The 25,325-nt window shown below is 35.8% G+C and overlaps 2 protein-coding genes and 2 long non-coding RNA genes across 4 annotated transcripts; all 4 read right to left on the reverse strand.

Annotated features, from left to right (window-relative positions):
• Positions 1–91: 91 nt before the first annotated feature.
• On the reverse strand, positions 92–13,620 carry LOC120331745 (nucleoside diphosphate-linked moiety X motif 6-like). The gene is made up of 5 exons (XM_039398884.2): positions 13,157–13,620; positions 12,591–12,784; positions 11,957–12,077; positions 1,036–1,192; positions 92–390 (listed from the first exon to the last, which is right to left on the reverse strand). The coding sequence occupies exons 1-5, from the start codon at positions 13,485–13,487 to the stop codon at positions 186–188; spliced, it is 1,008 nt and encodes a 335-aa protein (XP_039254818.2). The 5' UTR covers positions 13,488–13,620; the 3' UTR covers positions 92–185.
• LOC144424357 (uncharacterized) lies at positions 1,421–2,173 on the reverse strand. Its single transcript, XR_013476649.1, has 2 exons — positions 1,786–2,173; positions 1,421–1,553 (listed from the first exon to the last, which is right to left on the reverse strand). It is a non-coding gene; the product is annotated as an uncharacterized LOC144424357 (long non-coding RNA).
• On the reverse strand, positions 10,887–11,639 carry LOC144424356 (uncharacterized). The gene is made up of 2 exons (XR_013476648.1): positions 11,252–11,639; positions 10,887–11,019 (listed from the first exon to the last, which is right to left on the reverse strand). It is a non-coding gene; the product is annotated as an uncharacterized LOC144424356 (long non-coding RNA).
• Positions 13,621–14,162: 542 nt separating the features above from the next.
• LOC120331724 (sialin-like) lies at positions 14,163–23,419 on the reverse strand. Its single transcript, XM_039398861.2, has 10 exons — positions 23,243–23,419; positions 19,565–19,774; positions 18,522–18,755; positions 18,152–18,326; positions 17,592–17,725; positions 17,284–17,439; positions 16,602–16,842; positions 16,236–16,369; positions 15,187–15,349; positions 14,163–15,030 (listed from the first exon to the last, which is right to left on the reverse strand). The coding sequence occupies exons 1-10, from the start codon at positions 23,291–23,293 to the stop codon at positions 14,990–14,992; spliced, it is 1,539 nt and encodes a 512-aa protein (XP_039254795.2). The 5' UTR covers positions 23,294–23,419; the 3' UTR covers positions 14,163–14,989.
• Between the last annotated feature and the right edge of the window lie 1,906 nt (positions 23,420–25,325).

Raw genomic sequence — 25,325 nt, forward strand, 5'->3', positions numbered from 1 at the left:
TAAAGGCATTGAGAATCGATTGGGAGTTAGTCTCGCAACCTCTACTGATAGTTATAAAGTACTAAATTGGTGGTTCAGTTAGAACTAATAATCACATGCAAACTTCTAGTTTATTTATATAATTTTTCTACAATCGCTTTTATTCATTCTTTTTTACATCAAAGTTATATAATCAGATTTTCATCTCATAAATTATTAACAAAACGATGATACAACAAATCATCTGTTTCTTTTACTAGTGACGTCACAATATCAATTTCTTTGAATCCGTTTTTCCACCCGTGAAGAGCTACTTTTACTACTCCAGCAGTTAATGGTGTCAAGTCATCACGGTTACTAAGTTCTTCAATATCGATCCACTTGCATTCTTGAACCTCTCTTGGACAGGGTCTGAAAATCAATGTATTATCAACAGTTTTTTTTTAAGATCACTCAGAATGTTAGAGAGCGAGTGCTTGTTTTTGTATTCATTAGATGGGTATTATTGATAATTGATTTCAAAGAACAGTATTTACATCTTGACGATCTGTCATGACTGATCGAGATTTGCCCTGGTTTCATTACATTTCCACATCGTTCGTACTGACGTTGAAATTGACAGCGTAAGTGTCGACATCTGTGTCAAAACTATTTCGAATTACTTTCTTATTTAGGCAATTCAAAAGTCCTGCTGCATACTAGCACCAAAATCAGACTTCCTCAGACAATCAGTTTACAGCAATTGTAAATCATTGTTAAAACTGCTTGTCTGAGGAAGTCTGATTTTGGTCAGACCAAACGTTACAGAAATATATTGGTGTTAGTATGTAGCAGTACTCTTGAATAGCATAGTATGGCCTGTTCACTCCTACTACAGCATCCTTCTATTACACGCATGCGGATCCACTATAGCGCAAAGACATTGAGGAAGGATAGGGAGTTAGTCTCGCATAACCTCTAATGATGGTATACTTTGAATACTGGATAATGCCACACAACATGTCGCACTCGGTTAGCCATTTTCAATATGTGTGTTTGTGGATAAGATTCTCTCACCTGATCTTGAACGTAATTGGCGTCAATCTACAAATTACATATAAATCTGATTTGCCAAATGCTCCCGGAAAATTATGCTTTTGTCGAAATCCGATTATTGATTGGTATTCAGTCTCAATGCCCGTTTCTTCATAAACTTCTCTTTTTGCCGTATTATCTATGAAAAGCAACCATATCGCTTTGTAAGCTTTGAAATTATGTCACACTCGAGATTGGCGTTCCTATTGGGGTTGTTGCTGTGTGTAACACCTTTTCTATGTATCCTGGCCAATACAGGTGTCGCATAAGGGGGTGACTGAAATATCTGGCTGTTCTTTGGTTCTTGAAAAACTATTCGAAAACGCGCAACTCTCAGTGTGTCCTCCAATGCCACAAATATCAAATGTTGTACAATGAAATTTGATATATTGAATTAAATCCAGTAAAACAGTTCACAATGTTGAATGAGGTTAAAGAGGTGTAGCGTACTAATAACAGAATGATGCAATGTGTATGGTGATGTGTAGCGTAGCGGTTTTCTGAATTTAAATGAAAATATTCAAATACAGACCACAGAAAATAACAATAATGCATTAAAGCACTTGCAAACTTAATCATTAAACAATGTGACATTGTCTAGCTCTACTGACAGTATTTAATTAACATGAAATACTATATACTATTTAAATACCAATTAATTATTATTATTTGGAATATTATTTGAACTAATAACAAGAATTCTTATCATAAACAACAAATACTAAAACTTACCGAAACGTTTTAAGCCAGGCGATAACAAATATTCAGAAATAACTTCAATTTCAGTTCAGGATTCAGAGAATCAATCAATCAAATTACAGTCTATTTATAACTTATATAATATTCTACAATAAAAGTTACAGCAGTTATATGTTCCAATAACATAAGCCTTGGGTATGGGCAATTATTATCCCTACAACCGGACGTTAAACGTAACTAATTTAACACATAAAAAGCAATCTATGCGAATATTAAGCAACGACTGCCGTCAAACACGGCAGCGAGTCACGTGAGAGCGAGGCAAGATTAGACTTGTCCAGCGAGAGTCGATTGCAACATATGTGGACAGCTGGAATTTTCCATTTGTCGTTTCACTTTAGGGAAATCCCCATTGATAGAAGATAATGCAAATTTTCGAACTTACATAAACTCCCCCCAAATGTATGCATTGGGACAATAAATACATTTCCCTTAAAAACAAAAAGTTCAAAAATTGCAGAAAACGAAATTATGGTCAAATAATAAAAATCGACGAAATCTCAACTTGTATGTACATGTGCAATATTTTCAAGATTTCTCATCTTGAATAAACAGTCCATAAAAAGCTGTTTTAAACAGTTCAGTTCTTTCATTACTTTTCTTCCACATTTGCTTCTTGAATGAGACATAACTTGTTGATTGGTCTTCTCAGTACTCCCCATTGAGTTTTGACATCTACATTACGAACTATGTCAAATCGATCCGGATATGTGTTGACAATTCGTCCCATTTCCCATTTGCCCCTTGGTACACTGTTGTTTACCACAAGTACTATGTCCCCAACAGTGAAGTTTCTTGTCTTGTCCGGCCATTTTTGACGAATGGCTATGGTTGGCAAATATTCTTTGCAGAATCTCCTCCAGAACTCGTCAGCAAGAAGTTGAACTCGACGCCACTGTAGACGACTATAGGAATCTTGATTATTGAATAATCCAGGTGAAATACATGGTGTTGGTTTTTGCAGAAGTAGATGATTTGGAGATAATGGTGCATTATCTCTTGGATCAAAAGAAACTGGACACAAAGGTCTTGAATTGATTATGTATTCTGCCTCCAGGAGTGCAGTATGCAGAACATCTTGAGATACAACAGGAGATTTGTAAAATATCTTGTTCAAAATTCTTCTTATTGATCGAATTAAAATTTCCCAGGAACCTCCTTGGTTGCTGGCTGTTGGAGTATTGAAATACCAGCGGATTTCTTGTTTTTTGAAGAATCCATCTAATTTGGTATGATCGAGCTTATGCATTTCTTCTCGTAATATTCGTTCTGCTCCAACAAAATTAGTTCCATTGTCACTGTGCAATTCAAAAGGTTTTGATCTTCTTGCCATAAACCTCCTAAGAGCATTTATGAAAGCATCAGTGGATAAATCTTCTGCCAGTTCAATATGTACAGCTCTTGTTGTGAGGCATGTAAATATGCAGCCATATCTTTTGATTTCACTTCTCCCACGTTTGATCAAATATGGGCCGAAGAAGTCGATTCCTGTTGAATAGAATGGTGGTTGACCAACCTTTAGACGAGCAGATGGCAGTTCAGCCATTAACTGTTCTCCTTGTCGTGTGTTAGCTTTTCTGCAGGTCACACATTTATTTAATTCATGCCGAATTGTTGCTCTCGGTCTTGTGATCCAGTATTTTTCACGAATAACATTCCAAGTATGAGAAACACTTGAATGTCCAACTTTCTTGTGATAGAAGTCAATGATTAATCTGGTTAAGTGGTGATCATTTGGTAAAATGATGGGATGTCGAATTTCGAATGAAATAGGAGCTTTATCCAACCTCCCCCCAATCCGTAGAATTCCATCAGTTATAATTGGATCTAGTTTTGCAATTGACTTTGTATGCTCAGCTTTCTTCATCTCGTGACGAGCCTTCCTGTCACCAATTTCACTTTTGTCTGATAAATTATCAATGACAGATTTGTAATTCTGCTGCTGAACATATTTCACAAGTGCTTGCTCTGCGTATTGCATTTCTTCCACAGTTATATTTCTTGTGGTAACAGAATTGTGGTTACGAAGGAAACTTTTATAGCGTAACACCCATGCAGTGGCAATCTTGAGCCTTTGTAAATCAGAAAAGCTTTTAATGAAGTTGTCAATTGTGTCAATATCCGAAGCAATAATTGTTGCCACTTTCTTTCTTTCAATTGGCTGAAATTCATCAGGCAGGTCCGTTTTATCTTCAGAATTTCTTGGCCAACTATCTTCGGTCTTCCATAAAAATTCAGGTGCAAGCAGCCAACGACTTTTATTGATGAGAGTTTTCAATGATAAGCCTCGTGATGCGTCATCAGCCGGATTGATTTTTGAAGGCACTTGTCGCCATTGAGACGGCTTTGACTGTCGATGAATCTTGGCCAATCTATTTGCAACGAAGGTACGAAAACGTTTTCTTGGATTACATATGCTTTGACGCACTGCACTCGAATCAGTCCAAAATACGGACTCACAATCGGAATAATTCAACTTTAATCGTAGCCACTTATCTGCCTTTACAGCTAGCACAGCAGCAACAAGTTCAAGTCTAGGAATGCTTTCAGCCCTCGGAGGAGCCACCTTTGCTTTACCACATAAAAATGAGCAGTGTATTTGATTATTTTCATCGACCAGCCTCAAATACGAAACTACACCATAACCGAAGCTAGAAGCATCTGAAAAATGGTGTATCTCACAATGTTTGATATTTCCAAATTCTTGTGGCTTGAAACATCTTGGAATCGAAATATATTCAAGATCAGTGAGCTGTTTGAACCAAGTGTCCCAGTCTTTAATATTGTCTTCTGTAATTACTTCATCCCAGCCGAAACCTTTTTCGATGATTTCTTGTTGCAACATTTTTGCTACCAGAATCACGGGAGCGAGCATTCCCAGGGGATCAAATAGTGAATTAACTGCAGATAAAATTGTCCTTCTTGTATATGTCTTCAACTTAGGTACAGTTGAACGAAATTGAAAAGCATCGGCATCTACATTCCAGAAAACTCCAAGAACACGCTCTTTTCGAGGTTCATGCAAATCCAACTCTTTCACAGATTTGGTATGTTCAGATTCTGGGATATTGGCCATCACAGTGGAACTATTTGAAATCCACTTCGTTAGATTGAAACCTCCCTTCTTCATCAAATTACAAAGTTGTGTTTTTGTGTTTATTGCATCTTCATCACTATCAGAAGATGTAAGACAGTCATCTACATAAAATCCATTTTCAATAATCTCACAAATTCTTTTATCAAATTCATGACCAAATCGTTTTCCGGTTTCCTTCAAGCAGAATGAAGCAATGCAAGGTGAACTGCAAGCTCCAAATATATGACGTTCCATGAAATATAATTCTGCCTTCTTTAAAATATCACCATTTGGCCACCAAAGAAATCGCAGAGCATTGCAATCTTCTTTCTTAACTTTAATTTGATGAAACATAGCTTCAATATCAGCAACTAAAGCTATGCGTCCCTTACGAAATTGAGTCAACACACCAATAAGGCTTGACACCAAGTCTGGTCCAGGCATGAGAGTGTCATTAAGAGAAACACCTTTATAAATTGCAGCACAATCAAATACGATACGCACTTTCGGTTTGTTTGAGGTACACACCGGGTGGTGGCACAAATACCAAACAGGACCTGCAGGGATATCTTCTTCTTGCGAAAGCTTTTTCGCAAAACCTTTTGTAATATATTCCTGCATTTTTTCTGTGTATTTCTCTCTCAAATCATCATTTTTAGACAAACGTTTATGGAGATACTCCAATCTGCGTTCAGCCAATGCACGACTTCCGCTCGGCAGCTGTGTCCCAGGACGCCAAGGTAAAGGTATTGTGAAATGACCATCGAAATGCTCTACAGAGCTCTTCAGAAAATTTAGAACATGTCTATCTTCTTTCGAGGTTGGAAATGTCAAATCTCCAATCTCATCTTCAAAATCAGTGTACCATGTTCTTCTTATCTCTTCTTCGAGTAACATATCAGACTTCACAAAGTTGACATGAATCTTGTGCGTTGATGGCATATTCACTGATGGTCCAATAATCGACCATCCCAATGGAGACTTTTGTGCAAATGGCTGCTTCTTGTTTCCAGTTCGAACTTCCAACACATGATGTGCATATGGACAATCAGTTCCAATAAGCAGAGAAACATTTTTATTTTTAATTTTACGTAGATTAAGTTCTTGCAGATGAGGAAGTAGCTTGAGTTCTTCTTCAGATGGAATAGGATTTGGTTGAACTGGAATCTTGTCAATAGACATCACATTTTCAATGAATATTTCTTCTGCATCGTCAATTGATGCAACAGTGAGATTTACAACAACACCATCATGCATGACTGGTCGTTGTCCTAATGTGTTGATTTCAACAGTTCTTTGTTTTCCAGTCAAACCAAGTTCTTCAATTAAGCTTGTTTCACAAAAAGTTGTGTCGGACCCAATATCGACCAGAGCATATGTTTCCACTTCAACGTTATTTGCTCGAATCCTGACAGGCAAAATATTTCTGTAAGTATACATGGAGCTCTTGCATGCATTTGAATTAGCTTGAACTGCAGTAGTCACATTCTTCTGAATTGAGCTTTGTTTGTCATCATTCTTTTTGAAGTTTGCATTTTCTTCATTTTCTAATTTCTTTGTATTTAAATGCAACAAAGTATGATGTCTTCGTCCACACCCTTTAACAGAGCATGTATATTGTGACTTGCAGTCCTTTACCAAGTGACCTCCACGTAGACAATTGAAGCAGAAACCAATTTCTTTCAGGAATTTTACTCGTTCTTCAATCGATTTAGAATTAAACTTTTCACATTTTGACAAAAGGTGGGAAAAGGAACAACACTTACATTTTAAAATAGCAGGACTCTGGACATGAGAAGTTGCTTTGACATCCTCAGTTTTCACAGTATAAGTTGTAGACTTTCGTGTTGATTGCCGTTTTTGTTGTGGCTTATCTTCACGTCTTCTGATGTTCAATGATTTCGCAGTATTTGAACCTGCAATATCAGCTTCCTCTTCAATGAAATCAGCCAAGTCCCATATCTGAGCCTTTTTACCAGTATTATTTTTGATCTTCACAGCTTTCCTTTCCCATCCTTTCTGTGAGCTGTATGGTAGCTTACTGGCAAAATCGATAATACGATCAGATGTATTCATTTCTCCAAGGCTATCAAGCTTACCGAGCACAAGAACACATTTTCTCATTAAAAGAGCATAGTCTTGCAGTGCTGCATGATCATCTGGTTTTATATTCGAACAACGATGCAACTGTTCTTTAAAAGCTTCAGTTACAACATCTGAATCTCCAAATTTCTTATGAAGAATATCTTTAGCCTTGGCATAACCCACTTCTGGTTCAAATATAGAACAGTGTTGTATGAGCGATTTCGCTTTTCCTTTGCATTGATGCAGTAAGAAAGCTAATTTCAAGGCATCTGTGGGTGCTTTAGCATCAATATTAGTTTCAAAATTTTTCTTGAAAATATAGTAGTCAATAGGATTACCAGAAAATGTCAAATATTCCAACTTTGGAGCATGCATGGCTTCACCAAAAGCTCTGGCTATACTCTGAGCAAATTTATCAGTGTCAGTGACCAAAGGTTTAGATATATTATGTTCATTATTTGAATCTGTGTTCAGTGCAAAATCAGCGGACTGTTGGGAAAATCCAGAATTCACGCTGTCATCATTGCTTGAAGACACCACATCTTGTTTAGGTGAAACAGCAGGTTTAGTTGTAGCGATAGGAGATGATTGACTTACCACCTGTTGATTAGTAACGTTTCTCTCAGGTTGTTGTTCGTGTTCTACAGTCCGCGAAGTTACTACAGCTGTAGCTTCCTTTTGAACACCAGATCTGATGAATATATCTGATGAAGACCGAGAACTTCCAGCATCATCAACCACAGACAAATTCTCCCAAACAGCAGCCTCTGCTTCTGCTTCTTGCAAATCAAATTTTGCTTCCAATATTTGATTTTCATGTTCAATTTTGCGTTTTTCATCTTCAATTCTCTGCTTTGCTTCTGTTCTTTGCAATGCAATTCGAGCTCTTTCACGCTTAACTTGTGCCTTGGCCATATGTACAGACCCTTTGCTGCATATTGATGTCTTGCTACTCGCATAAGAGCGTTTACTTCGTATGCTACCAGACAAGGACACGACTTCACTTTCCGCTCTTTCTCTTCTGGAATCGGGAAGTTCAGAATCTTTGCATTGATTTGAACTCCACGTTTTGGGGTTTTGTAAATGTGTGAATTCACGTACTCGAGCAAAAAGGTTGTCAATGTCTTTATTCACATTCCAAAGTTCATTTTCGAATTTCAATCTTATTTCATCATTGGGTGCAGCCAGGGTTGTCCAAAACGAATCGAATATTCGAATATATTCGAATATCATAGTATTCGAATACCTTTTCAGCTGATTTTCGAATAATTCCGAATAGTAGTCACTTTTCGCTGTAAACGTGGTGTTTCGTTTTACGGGACTCTTCAAACGACTTTTTACGCTGTCTCACGTATTGTAATGACGATGAAATAGAATCGGCACTTTGATTGTTTATATTCTGTGCGATCGTACGTCTCATAGTGTTGCGACACATTTGCACGTTTGCGTGGGTGGACATTGTCGACATTCGTCTACGAGGCTTTTAATTTACAAATTCATTTCCATCACGTCGAAAAATTGACAATTACCGCTTTTCTAGGCCCAATTTCATTTTTATGTGGCCTGCTTATTAGTCTTCTCAAGCATGATTTGTGTAACCTTATATTTGGGTCTTAGGGTCTGCCAATCATGATATTCAATCGCAGGCCGGTTATCGTTACTTTAAAGAGAAACATGGCCGCCGAGATAAAGTGATTTGTGACCCTTTCGTTTTGCCGATTCAGCAGAACACGACAGGGACGGGAAAACACAGCTGTGAAATAACCCGTGGACGTACTGTGTAGTATTTATCGCATTCCAAAATTATTTTAACATTTGGGTTAATAGGTTGTCCAAAATGATTGCCGCTTTACAACTTAAATTTACCGCTCAATTGCTAATATTAGTTAATTCTGTGAGTATGATTCTACCAAACTAACATGATCTGGTTCTAAACATATAAAATTATTAGCGCATATCACAGGGACACAATTTTTCTACCAGTCTTATTGGAGGCCTATATGGAAAAAAAACTTTTTTGAGTGCTAAAAATAGACATCGTCCTATTTGCCATGTGGACTTATTAGCCGGGAAATACGGTGTTTATAGCCGTCATTGTTACGATATCCAATAGGCCTAAATTGGCACAAGTTGGAAAAACAAGTTGATTTATTAGAAAATAATTTCTGGCAAATAATTTTGATAACGATAGTTAAAAGTATCGATCCTTTACCAGGATGATTTTACGTTGCGCAAAATAATCCAATCCATGACTGGTACCAGCATTTAAAATGTCATGTCGAAATAATTTAATTCCGTTCAACGTAACTCATGGTTGTATGGACAATCTGTGGACATAAAATGTGTGGTAAACTGACCGATATTATTAAATATTGATTCCTATTTTCATATTGAGAAAATAATGAAAGTATTAATACCAAATACCACGGGTACTTGTGGACATGAAATACGTGGTAAACTGCCCAATTATATTTAATTTTGGAATCGTATTTACAAAATAATAAAACTATTATAATTCTAAAATTCAACGGCGATCTGTGCCTTAAAATGTGTGGTAAACTGCCCGATTTACCAACATTTGAGTTATGATAATAGAACTAAATTAACACGGTAAGGCATTTTAAATAGTGGTATCAGTCATGGATTCAAATATTTTACGCAGCACAAAATCATCCTAGTAAAAAGTCCATACTTTTAAATACAAACCAATGGCAACCATTATCCAAATTAGTTCCCAAAAAGCGGGATAAAGTATAAATTCTTTCTCCGACTTGTGACAATTTTTTCGTGAGTACGAAAATAAGAATCAAAAACTAATTATATTCGGCACAATATCACGGCAATATGTGGACATAAATTGTGTGGCAAACTCGCGATTAATATTAATTTTTGATTCCTATTTTTGTATTTACAAATAACAACGGCGATCTGTGGACTTAGAATGTGTGGTAAACTACCCGATTATAAATAGTTTTTGCTTCCTATTTTCATATTTATAAAATATTAAAAGTATTATTACTCAAACATACAACGGCGATCTGCGGACTTAAAATGTGTGGTAAAGTTTCCGAATATAAAAATTTTTTGATTCGTATAAAAAATTGTCACAAGTCGGAAAAATAACTCATACTTTATCCCGCTTTTTGGCAAATAATTTGGATAATGGTTGGTATTTAAAAGTATGGGCGTTTTACTAGGATGATTTTGTGTTGCGCGATTAATTCAAATTCATCACCGATACCACTATACTGCAAAATATATACTGCAATAATCTGCAAATATGAAATGCCTGGTAATATAACTAGGTTGTAACTTGTAGATAGCAGTTATTCCATTGCTTATTGTATGGAAATTCCAACACACATTTAGATAAGCTTCAATTAGTGAATTTTATTTTCGAAGTATTCGAAATTTCATATTCGAAAAAAATAATTTCGAATGTATTCGAAATAGTGAACTATTCGGTATTGGCCATCCCTGGGTGCAGCTGATATACTCTCAGAGTACATTTCCACAAGTTTGGCAAAAGGATCATCAATACTTGACATAACAGAATTTAGCACATGCAAATCCTGATCAGCAATTGCTTTTTCAGCCATGAAATATAAATGTTCTAATGTTGTACGTTGTTTTTTGACATCAGCCAGTGATGGCATCTTCTGACAAGCGGCTGTTGTATAGTTAGCCAGTTGCCTCAAAGCCAGTTTTCTGGGTGAGTAATCTTCATCACTCGAACTCAAGTTCATGATTTCGTTTCGAAAACTTATTATGTAACACCTTTTCTATGTATCCTGGCCAATACAGGTGTCGCATAAGGGGGTGACTGAAATATCTGGCTGTTCTTTGGTTCTTGAAAAACTATTCGAAAACGCGCAACTCTCAGTGTGTCCTCCAATGCCACAAATATCAAATGTTGTACAATGAAATTTGATATATTGAATTAAATCCAGTAAAACAGTTCACAATGTTGAATGAGGTTAAAGAGGTGTAGCGTACTAATAACAGAATGATGCAATGTGTATGGTGATGTGTAGCGTAGCGGTTTTCTGAATTTAAATGAAAATATTCAAATACAGACCACAGAAAATAACAATAATGCATTAAAGCACTTGCAAACTTAATCATTAAACAATGTGACATTGTCTAGCTCTACTGACAGTATTTAATTAACATGAAATACTATATACTATTTAAATACCAATTAATTATTATTATTTGGAATATTATTTGAACTAATAACAAGAATTCTTATCATAAACAACAAATACTAAAACTTACCGAAACGTTTTAAGCCAGGCGATAACAAATATTCAGAAATAACTTCAATTTCAGTTCAGGATTCAGAGAATCAATCAATCAAATTACAGTCTATTTATAACTTATATAATATTCTACAATAAAAGTTACAGCAGTTATATGTTCCAATAACATAAGCCTTGGGTATGGGCAATTATTATCCCTACAACCGGACGTTAAACGTAACTAATTTAACACATAAAAAGCAATCTATGCGAATATTAAGCAACGACTGCCGTCAAACACGGCAGCGAGTCACGTGAGAGCGAGGCAAGATTAGACTTGTCCAGCGAGAGTCGATTGCAACATATGTGGACAGCTGGAATTTTCCATTTGTCGTTTCACTTTAGGGAAATCCCCATTGATAGAAGATAATGCAAATTTTCGAACTTACACTGTGAAAATTATCGCTTTTTTCGTAACTGATTGGCAAATGAATTTAAAATTATTAGTAACTAAAAAATGGTTGGACCCTCTGCAAAATTAAAAGTTAATTTTATATCTGAAGATCTTTTCAGGAACTTTGAAGATCAGCTTGGGCCTTACGGCCATCGATGCACAATCGGGGACATATATTTGAACATTAATTTCTTGTTATATGTATATCGCTAATGTATACTTAACAACTAACATCGATTACCATAGACAGTATATATATGCAATTAAAATCCTATATTTCATGCTTACCAAAATTTTCTCCAAGATAAGAGAAACCTCCCGGGATTTTCCAAACTTTCACCGGCCTTCTTTTCTCTTGTATTACTAACATACGTCCCGAATCATCGATACAGCATCCTCCAACACCGACCTTACAAAAAAGAATAATATACTTTTGTCCACTTGTTATTGTATATCTAAAAAGCGAATTTATGAAAAAGGTTGCAAAATGGCACAAACGACTCGAGAATGAACCTTGTAGTCTTCCCTTTATACCCAGTCTAGTTTGAATTACAAATTCTGAACAATATACCCTTGATACGATTATTTGAATATTCCTGGTCCCAAACACCGTGATAATGTCACCAAAACTGTCGCCTACAATTGCTTCTTAATATTATTCTTATGAATCCATCAAAGTCTATTTTTAAAAGTAAGAGTCTTTTGAAAGAAAATATTATGTATTGACCCCCAATTTGTTCACGAAACAAACCTGACTTCCGGAGTTTACTGTAACCATTTGCCTCAAAGGTTGTACCTATATCTGTATTCAGAAACATATAGCATTTTATCAGTTATTAAACGTCTTGTTGAAAAGTTTTCATCAGTAATTGTGATTTAATTTTCTACTTGTAAAATATTAGACTTAGAGGTTTTGTTTTACCTGATGCGACGCCGCGATTGGTATTCTTGTTTCGACATCCTGATGAAGCCACAAAGATAAAGAGGAATATTCATCTTCTGCATGATGAAATTTGAATCCATGATAAAGTATAGACGGTATAATAGCACTTTTTTCTATCGGCACATGAATCCAAACTGCAGTTTTGCCTTTCAACTTCCACTCTGCGATCGAATCTGTAAAGTAGTATTGTAAAGTAAAATTACCTTATTTTGAACTGCTTTTATTATTATTAAAAGCATCGAAAGCATTTGAATTTCCCCTTGTGCAACTGTCGCCAATCCTGTGTCGTCAGTGATCTGAGTTACCTGCTTGCTATTCGAAATTTTCAGCCCAACAACACATCGAAACATGCTAGTTTGCGTGTGGTATCCTTGCTGGCTTCAATCTTTATCTAATTTATAAGGTTATTCTTTATATTATGTCGTTTTACCCCACTGCATAATTTGGACAGATTTTTTTTACGGTGAAACGATGGTTTGACAAAATTTTGTTTAGAACAGGTAGAATAATATCATAATTACATCACAAGAAATATGGAAACTTACCGTCAAGTATTTTCAACATATGGTTATGGTATTTAGGATTACATTTTTTTTCTCTGTCGATAACGACATGAATACCGCGATACCTATCTTCCGAATATGGCAGAAGGTCTTTTGCAACATTTTCTAATTTTACATCTTTATCAAATAGGTCCCTGATTCTCTCCAACTTATTCAAACTGCCAAAATATTTTTCATAAAAAGACTGACTGCTTATCTGTCTCTTTAAACTCAATAAAACTTTCGTTGCATTATTCTGCTTTGGCGTCCGACTGTGTTTTGTCAAAGATCCATATAAAACTCTTGATATACTGTAATTGTTGTATCCCATCATTATACCTTGCGAGAATTGGAAATGACCAACTCAGAGGTCAAACGCGCATAGAGCATATGCCTCACTTTTTATGGATTTTCCATATTGTCAAAGATTGATTATCTATCGATATCGATTATTGTTTTACCGTTTGTTGTGAACTTGGATTGATATATCAGATGTAAGTGAAGAACACCCATGACGAGATAAAAATATCGATTTATGAGCTACCTGGGATGGTATTGGTAAAAAATAACTTATGACTAGATCATAATAGTGTCATGTTTGATTCGACTTACAGACACGCTACAATTGCTTGTTGGAAAATGTAGGATATCCGCATATAAGGGTTGCTTCTGATATACACATTAACACCATTGCCCGAATTCATTGAAGTGCTAATGAGTATGTTGTCCATTAGAACGTTTGGCGACAATGAGCGTATCAAATACCATACAAACTTTTCCGTATGAAACGTATAACATAGATTGAAAGCAATGTATTTAAATCAGTGATCATGAAATAACAAAACTCAATCCAAAGATCATAGATGAAATTTTGCCGTTTGTTCAAGAGTGAGTATAGAAATAAATGTTATTATTACTTTCAAACGATGTAAACTTCATTTTATAAAAATAAAATTTTTTTATTTATTTATTTTTGTTCACTAAACTAAAATTTAAGATGTCCGGAAACCGGAATAAATTTTATTTTGTGATAGAAGTTCTGAGATGCACTGAGGTTTTGGTGGTGGTACAAAACAATAGTGGATCCATACAATTTGAGAAAGTAACATTGAATAGCTTAGATTAGAAGAATGTATAAGAATTGAGACCTTTTCAAATTTTACTTATTTTAATAACTGGACATGACATGGTAGAATATAATATGTCTTGTTGTATAAAAATTTTCTTTATAAGGTCATACGCATCCAATAAAATGAACGCGTCTACGAGTAAAGTTGTAATCTACTTTAATACCACCAGACAATACACGACGTGGATGAAACGCGCCGAACCCGGTAACAAAGTGTAGAGAGCATATAAAGAAAATCGAAACTCAACGAGCCTGCAAATATTTCAGATTGAGTGAGCATTTTATGCTTGAAAGAGTTACGTGAGTTTCGATACTGCAGTACTATCATGAAGAATTTAGATCATTCCTATTTAACAAACGATTAACGATTCGGTCGGCGACGTATGTGTCAAGATTGAATTGCATTCTTGTGGTTTTAACGAGAATTCACACATGTAACCACATTTCCCGTCGGGTTAAGTTCACTAACCAATATGAATTTCAAATTAACGAAAAAATTTCAATTCACGAAAAGGGACACAATTATACATAACTATACTTAGCTAGGAATCGCTCGCCGTACAAGAGACTAAACAAACGCAGTATTTTCATGATGTTGATATATATTCTGAATAAAAATAATAATAATGAAAAATTAAAATACTAATTCCTCATAATGACAAATTTAAGCAACGAAGCATGTAAATTTCGTTTATGTGTGGATGAAGTTAAAATGACGTTCCCTTGTTCTCGTTGTCTTCCGACGTTGCTGTAAAGATAAGTACGGATTTGAATATCATAAAGATATTTCAAGAGATAATATGCAAAGCGGGCGATAATAAAAATACCAAGGAAAAGTGGCGAGGTCGGGGTTTGCGAAAGAAATTAGGGGGCGGTATGAAACATGTGCATGATAAAAAATAACCTTTATTGTCGATGCCTTCCAACTTTACAGATTTATTTTTTAATATCTTTCCTGCTGCCCATGGTTGTTCTACACCAGATCCCACAATAAGATATACTATTGCACCAAAGAGGTAGACTGCTGCTGAAACCCAAAATACCTTTTGCCACTGGGAAAGAGAATCCTGCAATAGAGAAAAATACAACTGAACCAAACGTATATCACATTGAAAAATTTTGATATTTTTGCTCCTTTGCTATTGCACCCTATATAATATAGTGAAGGAGTATAAAAACAGAACAAGCAAGTTTCCTAAACAGAAAAAAATGGTTTTTCGTCTGCGAAGTAGGTCCCTCAAATATCGAGTCGGTCTATGTATCCATCCCAACTCTAACCTTACGTAAATCTTTCGTTCCTGTATTTATTTTTTCTGTTGCTTGTCTGGTACATGAGTCAGCTCAAAATATATTTTTTAACGAAATATCCATATAGGTATATTCACTAATCCATCGATCTTAAGTATGTGACTGATTGCAGCTAGAAGTAGTTTTAATAGGGTTCGTATATGTTAAGGAAGGAAGTGGAGCTCATAATTAATATCAGCATGGAATTTATGCAGATGGCCTATTTGGATACGTTTATGTTATTCTTGCCGTAGCCGTTGCTGCGACAGTGCAGATGTTTGATATTTCGGCGTTCCAGAAGTGTTTGTACCGAAAGGGGGGCAACTAATTTTTTTTTTCGCCTACTTTGCACCAAGTTCTACAACGGAACTGAAACCTACGGGGTAACACAGACAGTCCCCGAATTCGTAACACAAACAAAATAATGGAAAATCGGAATGACATTATGGCCTAACACTAACCGGGTACATACACTACCTATATGTGTACCTATTTTTTCTCTTTGGCAGATCTGTCTCTACGACGAGTATCAGCCAAATATATATGAGGTGCCACAACACAAGAATAAACGCATATAAATATATATTACATAATTTTGTAGATTCAGTTCCAGCTAAAATAGCTTCAGAATAAACAAGTATAAATGTTTCTAAAATTTACACTTACGTCTTCTTTCAACATAATGCCAACTACTTGAGGTGCCAAAAATCCCGGAATGTTTGCAATTGTATTTGATATTCCATAAACTATTCCGCCATATTTCGGAGCTATTTCGACAGTATTCGCTTTACATCCAGATACTAGCAAAAACACCAATAAAGGCTAAAAAAGACACTGCCATATATATATTCAAGATTAGGAACGATTAACCATGATAGTTAAAATTTTCCATGCATTTGCCAAACACTGATGTATACGTATGTTTAATGGAGGCATTTCAGAACCAGAATATCACGGAAAATGCTGGTTGACACTAATTATAAAAAAATCCTTTGAAAAACTTAAATAATTGCTGCTTTTATGAAAGGGTACCTGTTAGTGCATTAAAAGCCACAGATATCGAGAAAAACGCTACAGCTGCTGCCACGTCGCATCCAATATATCCAGCTAGCACGACAAATAATGCTGGAACAGCCAGACCCAACGTCGTGTTAAGCTTGCGAACCGCTACTGTACTCATTAATCGACGACTTCTGATGACATCGGTGACATAGCCTCCTCCGATTGTAAAGATGAATTGCAGTATGTATGGAAGGGCAGAAAGACCTCCGCTCTAGAAAAATTCAATTCATTCTTATCTTATTCTCTGCGGTTTGGCGCATCGCGCTAAGCGTTAGGATTACGCTCGCCATCGCACCCCTGGTTACCCTGCGTGAGTTTACAGGTTCGAATCCCATGTGGGGATAGTTATGTGCGAGAGGATTGCTAGACTCCTTGCCGCTGTAGGGTAGTTGACGTAACCCCTAGTCAGTTACGGATTCCTCCACCATCAAGTTCATGCATCCGAAAACAAAGAACTGGTAACTAATTCCATACTCGACATAGTCTGGTAGCCGGACGAGAGGCCGGGAGTCACCATATGATTGAGCCGTCTTATGGGCTTTCGTCTCCCCCGGGATAAATATATAAATCCCATCCTATCCTACATTTATATAAGGTATTTTATATCATGACTGAATGGTATTTAATTGGCTCTTGCATTGTATATACTTACCGCAGAAAGATTAAATCTAAGAATATTAGCCATATAAGTTGGTAGCATAGTCATTAAAGTGTAGTTTCCCCAGTTACTAGCAAAATGTCCAACGACAATTCCCCACACTGGCAAAGAAGTCAACATGGCAACCCAAGGTGTTTGAAGTTTCACATCCTGTACAACAAAGATTCATTAATGTAGTATAATTTATTTTCTAAACAGATGAATTATTATTCAAGTATATGAACATTATGTGGTACAAGAATATTGGATTGTATTAAAGTGTATGATAACAACAAAATTAAGCTTCAAATGTATTAACATACCGGATTCTTCTTTTTCTGAATCCCGATACTTTCAACGATGTATTTTTTCTCCTGCTCAGAGGTTCTGGGATGAGTTTCTGGAGTACTGTAGAAAAATGCGAGCCACACAAGAGACCATAACATGGCGCCAGCACCTGGACATTATAATAACGCAATATGCCAATTGCAACATGTACTGTATATTGTGGAGCATATTGGCATAGAACGCCTGACTCATAGCAAGGTATATTTTCCAAACAGTAGATTATGGAAAAATTTCATATGACACTCATATATATCCATTCGAAAATTTCATTAGGGCTCTATTTAGAGAAATCAGCTCCACCTCCGGTTGACAACTCTGAGTTTGAAAAATTTGCATACTTCAGCTTCTTACCCACAAACACTTTATTTAACGCATACAAGAAGTTGATTCCGGATCAAGGAAACCTAACGCCAATTTTCGAACAATTTTCAACTTCCCCATCACTAATTATTGGTTGTGAGTTGAAATCAATTTGAACACTCACTTGGTTTACATGTCTTCAATAAATGAAATCAGTTTAAATAAAACAACACACCTGTTAAATAAAATACAGCTTCCCATCCTACATTATCTGCTATCACTCCTGCTATAGGAAGAGTTACGAATGTTCCAAAACTGGAACCCGAGAAAGAAATAGCTATCAAAGTGCTTCTTTCAAGCGGAGGTGCCCATATTCCCCAAGCTGATTGGACAGCAGGAAAGCTCACACCCTGTGATTATAGAAAGTTAAATTACGTCATGATGTACTTTTTCCTAATATACTTCTTATCATTACCCATTTTATCAGTCGCAGGTGCCACTTTCTTTTTAATCTCCATACGCCCCGTTTTACCATGCAGCCGTAAAACTATTTTTATAACTTCACTAATAAAATCGAACCCAACTACATTTCATTCAGTGCTCACCTGTAGAAATCCTAGTATGATTCGAAATGTAACAAAAAGAGGAAAGCTTGCATTTGCCATAACTGGACATAATAGTGTAATTATTGATGATATCAGCATGGTGATGCCCAACACTGGTTTAACTCCATATCTTTTAGCCAGATAGCCACCGGGCACACACGTAAAAATATATCCATAAAAATAGCAACCAAGAATAAGTCCTTGTTGAACACTGTCCCAAACAAATATACCATTCTGTTAAAAGAAATTATCATGGTTTAACGGTTTTTTATTTTATTTTCATGATACTTATCAGGCAACACAAATCATGATTATTTGGGGGAGTCTGGCACAGGATTCTACAACACAAGTCAGTAACTATTGAGAACGCTCGTAGGAAAGAGCGTTGGCCTAACCATGCTAACGTCACATATTCAAGTAAATGTATTCTGGACAAGAAACATTCAAAGTAAGACATTTTCACCAAATGTTATCAACAGAAAAGGATATAGTCCCAGTAGCCTAGTTAGAGTGTTGGGTCCAACTATACTGACGGGCAGGATTAACTTACCACCTGGCTAGGAGCGCGAAATTATGTCGATTCGGAAATGTTCCAACCCGTCGGTTGGACCATAGCAGTATAGAAAAAAGTGGAACGAACAAAGCAAGCGGCCTCTCCAAACTAGGAGACAGGATGGCATACAAAGAACAAAATGCAATTGCCCAGAGAATGATACGAAAAGACAAACAGGGGGAAATTGCTGAACAATGCAAATGATTAGAAGACAAATCGGCCACTAACTCTACAAAATTCCACCTATACAACGATGTCAAAATATTGTTAAGAAAATTCAAACCAGCTACCAATGATGTGGGACTCCTATCAACCAGATTTTCGTAATTTAACAAAATAATATATTGGGAAAATTAAAATGAAGATGTATACTATTAGTACATCTATCCATAAAAAAATAAACGCCTGAAGTATCTCTACATATTATATAAAATCTCATTCTTAGCTCCTTTTGAAGAGAAAATGTCGAAAACCTTTCAAAATGTCTTACGTTCGTATTTTCATCTATTTCCGACACACCCTTGTCAGGACATACGTCACTTCCGTTTTCTGAATCTTCCGTGGAGGAACTGGTCGAGTTCACCATGGCAACAATTGCAACGCTGAGGTTGGTTCTCAACGAATAAACATTGAATGTTGCAAAAAATAGCATAATTGCCATCGAATGGCGGGATTTCAAATAGCATCCTGGAGTCGTCTCCTGCATTATGAACAAAAATATTACACCGTTAAAGTGGTTGCTCATAGATAGACGTCTGTAAAGACTGGTTTTGCTGTTATAAACCAATATAATGCCTCTACTTGACGAGAGCCGGTTTAGTATATTACTCTATTATTACTTTAATTAATCACTATATTTTCAGTTAAATATAGTTTACGTTCATAAGTGTACACTCTCTATACACGCAAGTTTCAATGAGACTTTTTCGAACAGAAGGGGGCGATATATATTATAAAACATCCACCAAAAATGCGCGAATTCGAATTTTAGTGCTATAAATCAGTGGTTCCCAACCGCTGGTCAGCGGACTGGTGACGGTCTGCGCAGGTTTTTGTCGGTACGCAAGAAATTTGGTTGTTTTGTTATCTTTCTTTCAGCGTACCAGCAGCTTATTTGCGTAAAATACAAATTCCTTTATTGAGCTGATTGTCTGTCGTCGTTAAATTATGATTATTTCAAGTACGCTCGGCGATGGGCTTTGTCCAACTTAGATGCCATATATATATATTAGTGTATACCGCTTGCCTTAGTTATCCCAATTTTAATTTGCAGTTATTGCGCACTTTTCCACGGTTTTCCTTCTTTTTTTATCTGGTAATTTTTCAAACTTTTCCATATTATTGATTCAGAATTTCACCCCGGTTGATAGGAAAAGGCGAGCGGTAATTATAATTCAGTTAGATTTTTCCATGTTTAGAACCCATCGCCGAGTTTGCCAGCCCCTCGCCACTACTTTATATTTGTTATTTTTGCTTACGATTTTCTTTCCTATATTCTTTGAGGGGGGCTGGCTCAGTTAGATAAGCCGTACTCATTTTTTATATTGACTTGTTATTCTTTACATGTTCAATTTAATTTTTGTTAAGGTTAAATTCTTATTTGTATTTATTTATAAATACCGTTTTTGCCCCCCTACGCGGGGGAGGCCAGGGTTACTGGCAAAGGTACATGTTATTGAATAAAAGTGCATAAAAACAAAATTAACCGGCGGTGTCATGGCTGACTTTATAGCAAATAAACAATTTTTGAAACAAAAAGCAAAAAATGTGAATTGTGTTGTATTTCATTACCAATTTCTTGTCCATACACCAAATACAGCATATTACATTACTTGTTCAAAGTTTATTAGAAATAAGTTTACTATTGTTAACTATTTGTTGGAAAATAACTAAGAACGTGACAAGTTTCCGGCTTATGGATATGGTTCCACTAATAAATCGGCCATTCTGAAACGAAATTTGCGAAACCACAAATAGGAAAAACCGCTTTACATTGAGATGGAAGGTCGCAGAATTTTCTTGTTAATCTCAATCAAAGTTCTAAAAGTTCCACGCTTCCACATTTGCCCATTTTTACCAAGTACGTAAGTATAAGGCATAATCGATTCATTCCTTTCTCGGCTTTGCGGGAGCTCTCGGCGCCCTTTTGAATAATGTAAGTAACAAAAGCTGATAAAACTTCTGTATTCTAATGTCCCAATTTTCAAGCGTTTTTACGCAGTCATAAACAACACGAAAACAGATTGAAGCAAAATAAAAGGAACTAAAGAAGACTTTTCTTGTACTTCCGAATTATCAATGAAGAGAGAAATCTGTAATATTTTAACATTGCACTATAATGCTAAAATCACCACTGTTGAAATGTATATACCGTGCACAAAATTAGATTCAGAACTTATATGCATTTGTCCATATTTGGGAGCATTCTTCATTTCCCAAAGTATAGGCTACTATGTTTCCCTCACAATCAACCAAGTCTTATCGACTATGTCTACGTTTCACCGAAGAACTCGACGTAAAACGGTTGGGAACCCTTTTCTAGAATAGATGGACGTACTTATTATGCAGGTAACTTAAATTGAGAATGTTGCTACTGACACATTGATACAAAAATGTAGAAAAACAATATTGAATTTCATGACCAGACATCTGCGGTGTAATAGTTACCCCATGAAACACTCGCTCTTGTGAAAAATGCAACGAATAAATTTATGGTTTCCAGCAAGCATTTTATCTAATATGGCAAGTACTTGTCCATTGATACACGGGTCCCTCATAAACTGAATTGTTAAATTATTAGAATATGTTCAGCTTAATTGGTCAAACCTCGCGGAAAGTTTTTATACGGAAAGTAATAATGCCAATTATTTGTGAAAATCGAGGTGATTCAAAGTACAATTTCCGTTGCTAACGCACTGCAAAGCGTTTTGGCTAGGCCTTTGTAGACTTGACTGTAAATTTTCTTGCATAAATCAATACACGTATGCAATATTTGTTATAGCGTGATAAGCACATAAATATCGCAAAGAACAGCTGAACATACTTGTTCATATTTGAATATTTCAAAGTAATAACTGTTTGCCTATGAGTCGGTGATGTAAAGTTAAATATTTGGTTCAAACAATGTTGACAAACTATTAAACCCTTCTTACACCCTCGGCTATTATTGGCTGAAAATTTCTGCAGCACATACTGTGGCAAGCGTTGCGTGATATAAAGTTGAATATCGAACTACCATTAACCAAATAATACAATGTATATTTCTAGCATTCATAAAATATCTGTTTCGACTTTTAACAGTACTTTTTGGGAAGTCGGCTTCATACAGTTTGGTAATAGCTATTCATACGCAGGCGTTTTACATCACATGCACTTTATTGGTGTATTTGCAAACCAATTCTAAATAATGAATCGCGTCAATGAACCATGGGTAATAGTTTGCCACAGATCAGAGATAAGTTAGTCAGTATTTTCATAAATATTTTCAAAATACAGTACCATTATAAAATGAATTTGTAATTATCGCAATTTTTGGTAGAAAACGTTTCTAATTCAAGGTTCCCCCCAAATTTTTTGCGGTTTTATATTATTACTTACTATACCACGGGCTAAAAAACTTTTCTGGCATTATACATCACCAGTAAAAAAACTTGAAATTTATGTTTCGCAGTTTCGGTTTCTTTCACCAACTCGAGTAAAATATGTTTTTATACAAATTTCCTATGACTATTGGAGGTCTCGCAATTGTAAGTATACCGTTTTAATTACAATACTGAACACACAGACGATGCTCCTACAACAAAATTAGTATTACATATGACTTTTCAACTAATTTCATTCTACAATGAGACTTTGAATATGTGTTGTATTCACCTGATAGTGAAGGCAACTTTAATAATCGAGCCATAAACTCAGCTCAAAGTTCATCGATACTGTTTAAATTTTACTTTTTTGTAGGAATATGAAAAGCCTTGTTCGCGGATCCTAAGACATCCTTTTGTTCTACATATTTCACCAATAGTTCGTCCAGTTACACAAATAAACCTCCAGATTACTTGTTACACGATAAATAGAACTGTAACAATATTCTTCATTTCGAAATGTTGCAATAGTATCGACTGCCTTTACACACATAATAAAACAACCGTTTTGAAAAAAAAACACTCACTTCGACAATGTCTTTATCGAATTCATCAGGTTTATCTTCTCCCTTTCCCATGTTATAGGTTTTTTAGAATCTAGGCTGTGTATACTTCTGCTATGAAACCAATTGTAAACGAGAACAATACAACCGGTAAGTACTGTCGCGCTCTGGTTAATCGCTAGCTAACTTTGCAAACGATCGTTATTCGTTGATGAAAAAATGAAAACACCAGCGGAAGGAAAATGCCCAGCATTGTAGGCTACTACTGTTACTGCAAATGCTTATGATGTCTGTTATAGCGTCTGGTATGGTAATCATGTTTAGTTTATGTAAATGTTCTCTTTCTTGTGTAATAATTTGAAATGAAACGGGGGTGATAATGACAGTAGAAATTGTTTTTTAAATGTTTTAGGTATAAGGAAACAGTATTTCGAGAAAATAGAAATATAATATGGTAAAATACTGGCATGTACGCGAACAGTATTCTCAGCAACTCAACTTATATTTATCGATATCTCTAACCTCGGCCGCTACCGTTATCAGAACTCCCCTTGTATAACCCAACCAGCTAAGTGTACCTGAACTGAAATCGCGCCTTCAGCCCAACTTGGAAACACTCCACTCTACCGATCTTCTCGTGTCCAGATCCCCCATCCGCTATCAAGTAAAAATAATATGATCTCTTTCAACGAAATAGTAAGTATATTTGTGAGCTTTCGTTAGATCATGTTCTAACTTTTTCAAACAATACAAGATATAACTGTAAATATAAAGATTATAAGAATTTGATTTATTCTAAAATTGAGTTTTCTATAACTGATTCGGGGCAATTTAATCCGTATCATCTCAGCACTGCCGGTCTAACTGATGTGGTTGGGTTGGAGTTCATTTATTTGTGTAGTTTCCTTTGTTTGTTTTTGAACCTTGTTTGTTTGTATTGTTGTTGTTTTTTGGTAGTACTGTTTGTCAATGCTCTATCGCTCATGGAATTCCTCGTGCCGAATTTCTGCATTAACTATCCCATCCGCTAACCCGACATGAACTCATATGTCCAATATCATCCCCTAACTTTTCCTGAACTCAACTCCGAGTGTTCAATCATACACGCTAACCCTACCCAAACTCAAAACCGGATATGTAAACCCAAACACTAGCCCTACCTGAATTCAGCTGCTCATGTCCTATCTCACCCACTAACTCTGCTTAAACTCGAATCTCAGTGCCTGAATCTTCTCACTAACATTACCTGAACTCAGCTCATGTCTAATCGCACCCGCTAATCACGTTATATAACATTGTTTAGATCAAGAGAGATGTAAAAGCGACCCTTGGCAATCTAATTGATACGCTGTACCCATGGAAAATGTAAGGAATTCCATAGACACGATTTTTTTATCCACGACTGGTCCATCCACCCCAGTACTCCACAGTCTATCATTTGAGACAAATGCCCGAATACCCGAATTATGTTATTTATGAAACAGACCAATAAATAGATTTTGATTCATTTTTTAGGAAACAAAAAATACTGAACAACCAGTCGTCCACGAATATTTGAAATAGAGATTATTGAACAATTAAGCTTCAACTATGAACGGAAGAAATTTGTCTATCATATATTCAATGGCATTTTCACATTGTTTACTCACAATCACGCCATCTCCCAATGAAATATTTTGGTAATATTTGCTGCTAGATATATAGATGAATTTATGTCAGTAATATTATTCTTTTGTTATACAGATTTGAAAATAAAGTTTTACTTTATAGTATAAAGTTTTATTCTAGAGGTAGTATTCCCGGCAGTTATCCAATTAGAATAGAGAACAAGTTGCAGTTTATGTCCATGCACATAGAAATATTCGAAAGAATAAATATGAACAAGACAAGGGTTGTTGTCGTGAAAAACGGCTAACCTCCGCAAATAAATATACCGATATTCGCGTCAGTATATTTGAGCAAATGTAACCTGTGTAATAATAGTTTTCAATAAAAATAGTACTGCTTTTTGTTACTAACACATAATAATATCAGTAATCAGCTGTTGCGGGCTATTATGACATCAGCGGTTGACTATTACTGTACGTATTCATTAACCACAAATGGC

The sequence above is a fragment of the Styela clava genome, chromosome 6 (genome assembly GCF_964204865.1).
Source record: "Styela clava chromosome 6, kaStyClav1.hap1.2, whole genome shotgun sequence".
Lineage (NCBI taxonomy): Eukaryota > Metazoa > Chordata > Ascidiacea > Stolidobranchia > Styelidae > Styela > Styela clava.

Bases quoted from the DNA above. Each gene is read 5' to 3' on its own strand.
- LOC120331724 (XM_039398861.2), bottom strand. From the start codon at position 23,293: ATGGGAAAGGGAGAAGATAAACCTGATGAATTCGATAAAGACATTGTC. The intron at 16,370-16,601 runs GTACCCTTTCAT...TGTTTTTGCTAG, and splicing joins GGCTTTTAATGCACTAACAG to TATCTGGATGTAAAGCGAAT. The intron at 15,350-16,235 runs GTAAGTGTAAAT...TCTCTATTGCAG, and splicing joins GCATTATGTTGAAAGAAGAC to GATTCTCTTTCCCAGTGGCA.
- LOC120331745 (XM_039398884.2), bottom strand. From the start codon at position 13,487: ATGATGGGATACAACAATTACAGTATATCAAGAGTTTTATATGGATCT. The intron at 1,193-11,956 runs GTAAGCATGAAA...TGCTTTTCATAG, and splicing joins TTATCTTGGAGAAAATTTTG to ATAATACGGCAAAAAGAGAA. The intron at 391-1,035 runs GTGAGAGAATCT...ATTGATTTTCAG, and splicing joins CCAATTACGTTCAAGATCAG to ACCCTGTCCAAGAGAGGTTC.